Here is a 6,358-nt window from a genome sequence, read left to right on the forward strand (position 1 = left end):
CAGGGATTTACTACAGAGTAGTAATCATCACCCCAATCAGACAAGCTCTTACTGCAGTCAGTTTAGAACAAACAATCCCCAGATCTCATTGGCTTCCTCCTGCGAGTGTGAGGACTGACTGAGACATCTCAGCCTGCCCCCCTTGTCCCCCCCCCCAACCCCGTGTCTTCCATCCCGAGACCAGTGGCTTCTGGACAAGCTCTCCCCAGGGCAGAGGGTGGAAGCTGCAGGCAGGAAGGCCGGTGCCGTGCCCTGAAACTGTCACACTGTCGTTGCATCCACATTCCATTAGCCAGCGCAAGTCCAGGGCCAAAGCCCTCCCTCATCACAGGGCCAGGGGTGTGTACGCTCGCCCAGCGTGCACATAAGGGTGGGGAGGCAAGGGGTGCGTGTGCCCAAACAATACAGTGTGCCCTATTATCTGTGTTAAGCACCTGATTTTACAGATGGGGAAACTGAGGCCCGCGAAGAGGGTGGGAACCCCACGCTCACAGCATCAGTGGCCTCACATTGCTCTTCCCCTCTCCCAGGCCTCGCCGTGTGTCCCTATAACGGGCATTTGCTGCTTTAGAGTCAACAGCGGAGGCATTGGAATCCCACTAGCAGGACTCCGGCAGTGAGGAAGTCGGATTCTTTCCATCTTCCGGCAGGGCAGACAGGCGGGCGGGGTGGTGACTCCCCTGTGACCGCGGTGCATCGTCAGGGGAACCAGGGAAGAAGACCCAGGGTTCCCAACTCTGCCGCCACAGTTGACTGTCCAGCCTCAGGTTCCATGAACACCCACAAGCACACCCAGCATAAAAAGCAGGGAGGAGCCTGCCCACCCCCACCGTCTCCCTCAAGCAAGTCCTGGGCAAAAGGGACAGCCAGGAATCCAGCTCTCTGGGTCCAGGGATGTCCCTTGGGATGGCTGGCATTCCCTCATTGACATCCCCCCTCCTTACAGGGCCCTGACTACAGATTGAGCCCCTCAAGAAATGCAGGTGAATGAGGTAGTATCCAATGGTGCACTCAGACCCTCCCCAAAGTATTGGCATCTCAGGGGCTCAAGCGGCATTTCCCCAAATGTGGAGCAATCTGAAATGACCTTAGGGTGCACGTGGATGCAACATTATCAACACTGACTCTCGGAGAGAAAGAGTCACCAGGGGACAGTCTCAGGTCAGAGACCTGTGTCCCAAAGCGCTCTAACCCTTGCTGACCTTCCCCGGTTGCTACAGAGAGCCGGCTTCAGGCGCGCAGTCCTGGCAGGTGGCAGTACCAGGCTAGAATTTAATAACATCATTTGATATTGTTGAATCAGACATGGTTTTAATGGAACTTCACTCTTTTCATTGCATTTGCTTTTGCAATTACATTCTATTTGTGGCCAGTGCTCCTGGGTATCCTGCTTACAGTAGTGACATTGAGGTTTTCTTTTGAAAACGTTTATATACAAAAGTGAGTCTGCCAAAGGAAGAGCATTGGATACATAGGAGCAGAGGCTGTGTGCGTGAGACCGCACGATGCTATCTTGCAGGCGAGGCGAAATCGCGAACCGTGCGAACAGACACGTCTGGGAAACTGCTGAAACGTGCACTCGGGCGGCCGGGCTCCCTGAGGTGGGGGGTCAGGCCCCCACAGAGAGGGGCCTACCGGAACCAGGCATTTTAGGTGGGAGAAACACACATACAAAGAGATGTGAAGGTGAGTGTTAGGAAGGACGGGGAGCCCGGGTGGCGGTGGGACCAGGGAGTCGTTTGAGGTCTGGCCATGGACTGTGATTCCCAGGAGGAAAAGCCAGGGGCGGGCGGGCGGCAGGGGAAGTCACGGCAGGTCAGTGTCTATCAGAAGGTTGGGACTGCTGCCGGCAGAGGTGGTGCTGCCCGGGTGGCAGGTCCCAGGGCCCCTGTCACCACCTCTTCCTGCGGGGGACCCCGTCCTGAGGTTCAGAGCCACCAGGCCTGAACCAGAATTAGCCTGAGGAGAGAGAAGGAAAGGGTTAACCACCTCCCATAACAGGGCTCTAACTCCTGGGCTGGATCCCCCACGCAGACCCCATGGGTGCAGCCCTGGTGGCCGCTGAGGCAGGACTCCCAGCGAAGGCAGGACTTTCCCAAGGGCACACGGGAGCTCCCTTGTGGTCCAGGGGAACCGAGGATTCCCGGTACCTCCGTCATCCTAACAGGACCCCTCACACCCCTGGGCCACTTCCCCAGTGATGGCCACAGGGAGGCTCCAGCTTTCTGGGGAGGCATCCTGTTAGGCTTGTCGACCTGGGATGGCATCTTCGAGCAGGGCTGAGAGAGGGAACGCACCCGCCCTGGCCCACCGAGCCCTACCTTTGACGGGGTTCCGGCAGTCCCGGCCGCAGGCGCCCAGGCAGCACCGGCTGAGGCCCCGGCAGTCGGAGTCCTGGTGGCACAGGTGCTGGATGGGGCTGAGGCACTGCAGTCGGTCCTCGGGGCAGGTGCCCTGCTTTACTGCAACACAGGGGCCGGCGAGCCCCGCTTGAGGCTCCGCTCGGCTGGGGGCTCGGGGCCTGGGCGGTGGGTCAGCCAGGTACAGAGGGGACACTTACCCGAGACCATCCGGACGCACTGGCGGAAGCAGTTTTTGCGGCAGCACTTCATCATGGAGGAGCACTGGCTGTCCCCCAGGCACTGGTCAGGCACCGACCGGAGGCACAGCCCATCGTCCGGCGGACACCCCCCAGGTTTCTCTGTAAGAGAGCCCCCAAACACTGAAGCTGCAATCACCTGCTCTGGATTCTCCTTGTAGTTCTTGCCTGTCCTTGGGCAAGTCATTATTTGTCTTTTGGGGTGAGCTTGCTTTTATTTATTTACTTCTTATTTAGTCCTTTCATTGAGGTATAGTCCACCTATACCATTATGTTAGTCTGGGGTGTACAACATCATGATTCAGCATTTGTTATATATCGCAAAAGGACCACCACAGTAAGCCTCGTTAACATCCGCCCTCATATACATAACACTCGAGAGTGTTAAACACTTTTCTTTCTTGGGAGGAAAACGTGTAAGATCGACTCTCGGAGCCGCTTCCAGGTGTGCGCTGCAGTGCGACTCACTGTGGCTGCCCTGCTGTGTGTATGTGCATCGCCTCTGAGTGGCTTGTTTATTTTGTAACTGGAGGTTTGTGCTTTCTGCACCCCTCCGCCCCTCTGCTGCTGGCCACCGCCAGCCTGTCCTCTGTGTCTGCGGGCTTGGTGCTCTGCAGTTTTGTTTGTTTTGTTTGGTCTCTAGATTCCACGGGTAAGTGAGGTCACACGGTTTTTGTCCTCCTCTGTCTGACTTGTGCCACTGAGGTCCATCCACATCGCAAATGGCTGGCAAGTTTGGGGTTGTTTTTTACTCCAAGCCTCAGTTTTTTGTCTGTGAAATGGGAAACTGGACACCTCCCCACCAGCCCCACCTGCTTCTGGGCAGGTTTAAGACTCAGATGACAGAAAGGATGGGGAACAAACCAAAGTTTCAAATCCCCACCTGCACTGACAAGGCCACGCCTGGTCCGGCCCCTGCCTGTCCCTCTGGCCTCATCCCCTTCACTCCCTGTGGCCCCTGCCCCACCCCAAGCCCCTTCTCTCTACTTTGGCCTTGCCCTTCGCCTGGGGCTCCCTCCTGCACCCCGTTCATCGGGTCTCAGCTGACACACCACATCCCCGGGAGACCCTGCTTCTCTAACCCCAGATGAACCAGGTCAGCCCGCCGCACCCCACACACTCCCAAAGGACCTTTCCTCCGGCGTTGGTGACTCTGCCTCTCTCACTTGGCCAGCAGCTGCGGCAGCAGGCCCCTGCCCGCTCTGCTCACCGTTAGGCTGGAGCGTAGCCCGGGACACCAACCGTAGGGGCTCAGGGACTGTGTGAAGGGAAGGGCTTTGAAGGGAGAGCCAGCACCACAGCTGTGTCAGCGGTCGGCCACCCGGTGCAGCGTCACGCAGCCACCGTCAGCCGTGGCTGCACTGGGCTCGTCACTGCTGCAAGTGGCATTGTTTCAGGGGTTGGTATTAACTTGGTGTCTTAGGCTGTCGTCTGAATGACTCTAGAATGTTCTGTCCCGGAGCTTTACCTAGCCACTGCTCTTGTTAGGATCTGGGCCATCTCCAGAGTTCATGCAAAGGCTCGAATCCGTACCTCCCTCCATTCAGAGGCAGGAACCAAGGCCTGCAGGGGCATATGGGTTTGGGGTCCTCATCTCCCAGGGCAATGCCCGCTGGGACCGGCCCCCCCCTCGGCTCTGGTCGGCGCTGAGCCCTGGGGACAGGACTGGCTCCCGGCCTTCCCTTCAGTCTAGCACCTGAGACAAGGGTCACCAGGGGCAGCTGGATCCGGGGCTGTGACTTCACCTTGTGTCTGCCTCCCCGCTCCAGCCCCTGACTGGGTGCTGGCTGCTCGCATAGTAGGCACCTTGCTCACACAGTAAGTGCTCAAAGTCAACTTGGGTTGTGCAATTGGGTGGGCTTAAAGTCTAAGGGTGTCCAGCCCATGGCCCACGGGCCAGGTGTGGCCCAGGATGGCTATGAATGCGGCCCAGCACGGGTCTCTTCGCAACACAATGTGACCACTGGAAGCACTCTTTAGATGGTTCCTCCCGGGGCCTGTGCCACGACCTCTCACTGTCACAGACTCCCAGGCGTATGGGAGGGGGTGGGTCTTATGCACCGAGGTGACTGTGCTGGCTGTCACAGGAGTAAACAGAGACGTCCCTTCCCTCACCCTGCTGCTGCCCTCCCCTGTCGGGGCTGCGGCAGAACTGGGCAGCGATCTCAGGGAAGGTCAGGAAGGACGGAGATGCGAGGCGTTCGGGGAGACCAGCGTGTATTACTCCCCAGGACACCATCTGCTAGTGCAGGGAGGCCCCGCTGTACGGGAGGTGGGCCTGGGAGGTGGGAGGGAGGTCCGGATTCCACAGACTGCCCTCAACGGCCCCCTCTGACACTGACTCAGAGTCAGTCTTTGGCCTCGGGCAAGTTGGTTCCTACCGAGCCTCGGTTTCCTCATCCGCAAAGTGGGGATAAACATAGTCGTGACCTCATAGCCTTGCGGTGAGGAGGAGTGTGGTGATGGGTGAGTCACAGCCAGCATGGGGTCCGGCCTTGGAACTTGCCAGCACCCTGCCCTCCGTAGCCTGGGGTTCCGAGTGGTCTCCTCCCCAAACCACCTCGTCCCCGGGGCCAGGCTGGAGGGGACACAGAGGATGCCAGGAACTGCTGCCCAGGACCCTGTGGAGGAGGGGACCTGTCCCCATGCCTGTCGCCTTCCCCAAGGCAGGGCTGGGGTGGCACAGGTGTATGTAGGTCAGAGGGTTCCGGCCCCAGAAGGGCATGGAAGTGGAGGCCTCGCCCAGGTGGGAGGCACCTGTCTAACCACCCCGGCAGCCCACGCCTCCCGCACCTAATGACAGGTCAGCCCCAGCCTTCTGGGGGGAGGCAGGGGGAAGAGAAGAAGGGCTACAATGTCCTCCCGGCAGGTCCCGGACCCCAGAAACCACGCCCCTGCTCAATCCCAGAGTCGCATCCACACACCCGGCTGGGGGCCGGAGAAGGCCTGAGACAGACGGGAACAAGACGGGCCAGGACGAGACCAGGCGCGGCCTTGCTGGCCACAGAGGATGACAGGTCCACGCACCTCCGTGGGGACAACCAGAGCAGAAGCGGTACAGACGGGCTGGTCCCCACAACGTGCGGAGGCACAAAGAAAGACACACACGCACAGCACAGAGACGGCATGCGTGCACCCGGGGCCCCGCACTCGGCTGTGAAGACAGGCCCAGACGAGCGCGGAGGCCCCGGCCAGACAGCGTTTGCGGGCACGGACGTGGGCAGGCTGGCGGGCACGGAGAAGCCCAAACAACACGCAAGCCCTGAGAAGCAGACGCCCACAGCACACACACAGACACGCACTGAGCTCCCTGCCTCTCCCAAACCCTCACGCTCCCCAGAGGGGTGGGAGCCCCTGGGTACCTGGAGCAGAGGAACCGGCCCACACTCACCTCTGTTCCTCCTGCCCAAGGCGGCAGGCAGCTGGCTCCCCAGGAGGGCCGCCAGGAGGAGAAGGCTCTGGGCCCTCATGTTTCTGCTTCGGCACGTAATGAGGTCAGGGCCCAGGGGCCCCCAAATGAACACCTGCGGCCCCAAGGAAGCTGGAGCAGCTGTGTAAGAGAAGGAAGGAGAAGGGGCGGATGGAGTGGCAGGTGTCTGCCTCATCCTGGCCCCACCCCCTGCCCAAGAGCCTCAACGCAGGGGCGCTTGTGCAAGAATTGATGATGGGTGGGGGCGGGGCCTGGGAGTTGGGGTCCTGCCTGTATTGCTGAATTGGTTGGTAACTGTGGGCCAGTCTTATCCCTCACTGGGCCTCGGT

General features: G+C 59.8%; 1 protein-coding gene across 1 annotated transcript; it reads right to left on the reverse strand.

Moving 5' to 3' along the window:
* Positions 1-1,292: 1,292 nt before the first annotated feature.
* Positions 1,293-6,145, reverse strand: WFDC5 (WAP four-disulfide core domain 5). The gene is made up of 4 exons (XM_036009878.1): positions 5,991-6,145; positions 2,561-2,701; positions 2,322-2,462; positions 1,293-1,959 (listed from the first exon to the last, which is right to left on the reverse strand). Exons 1-4 carry the CDS (start codon positions 6,067-6,069, stop codon positions 1,955-1,957), a joined length of 366 nt encoding a protein of 121 aa, XP_035865771.1. The 5' UTR covers positions 6,070-6,145; the 3' UTR covers positions 1,293-1,954.
* Positions 6,146-6,358: the final 213 nt, after the last annotated feature.

Source organism: Phyllostomus discolor, chromosome 9 (genome assembly GCF_004126475.2).
Source record: "Phyllostomus discolor isolate MPI-MPIP mPhyDis1 chromosome 9, mPhyDis1.pri.v3, whole genome shotgun sequence".
Lineage (NCBI taxonomy): Eukaryota > Metazoa > Chordata > Mammalia > Chiroptera > Phyllostomidae > Phyllostomus > Phyllostomus discolor.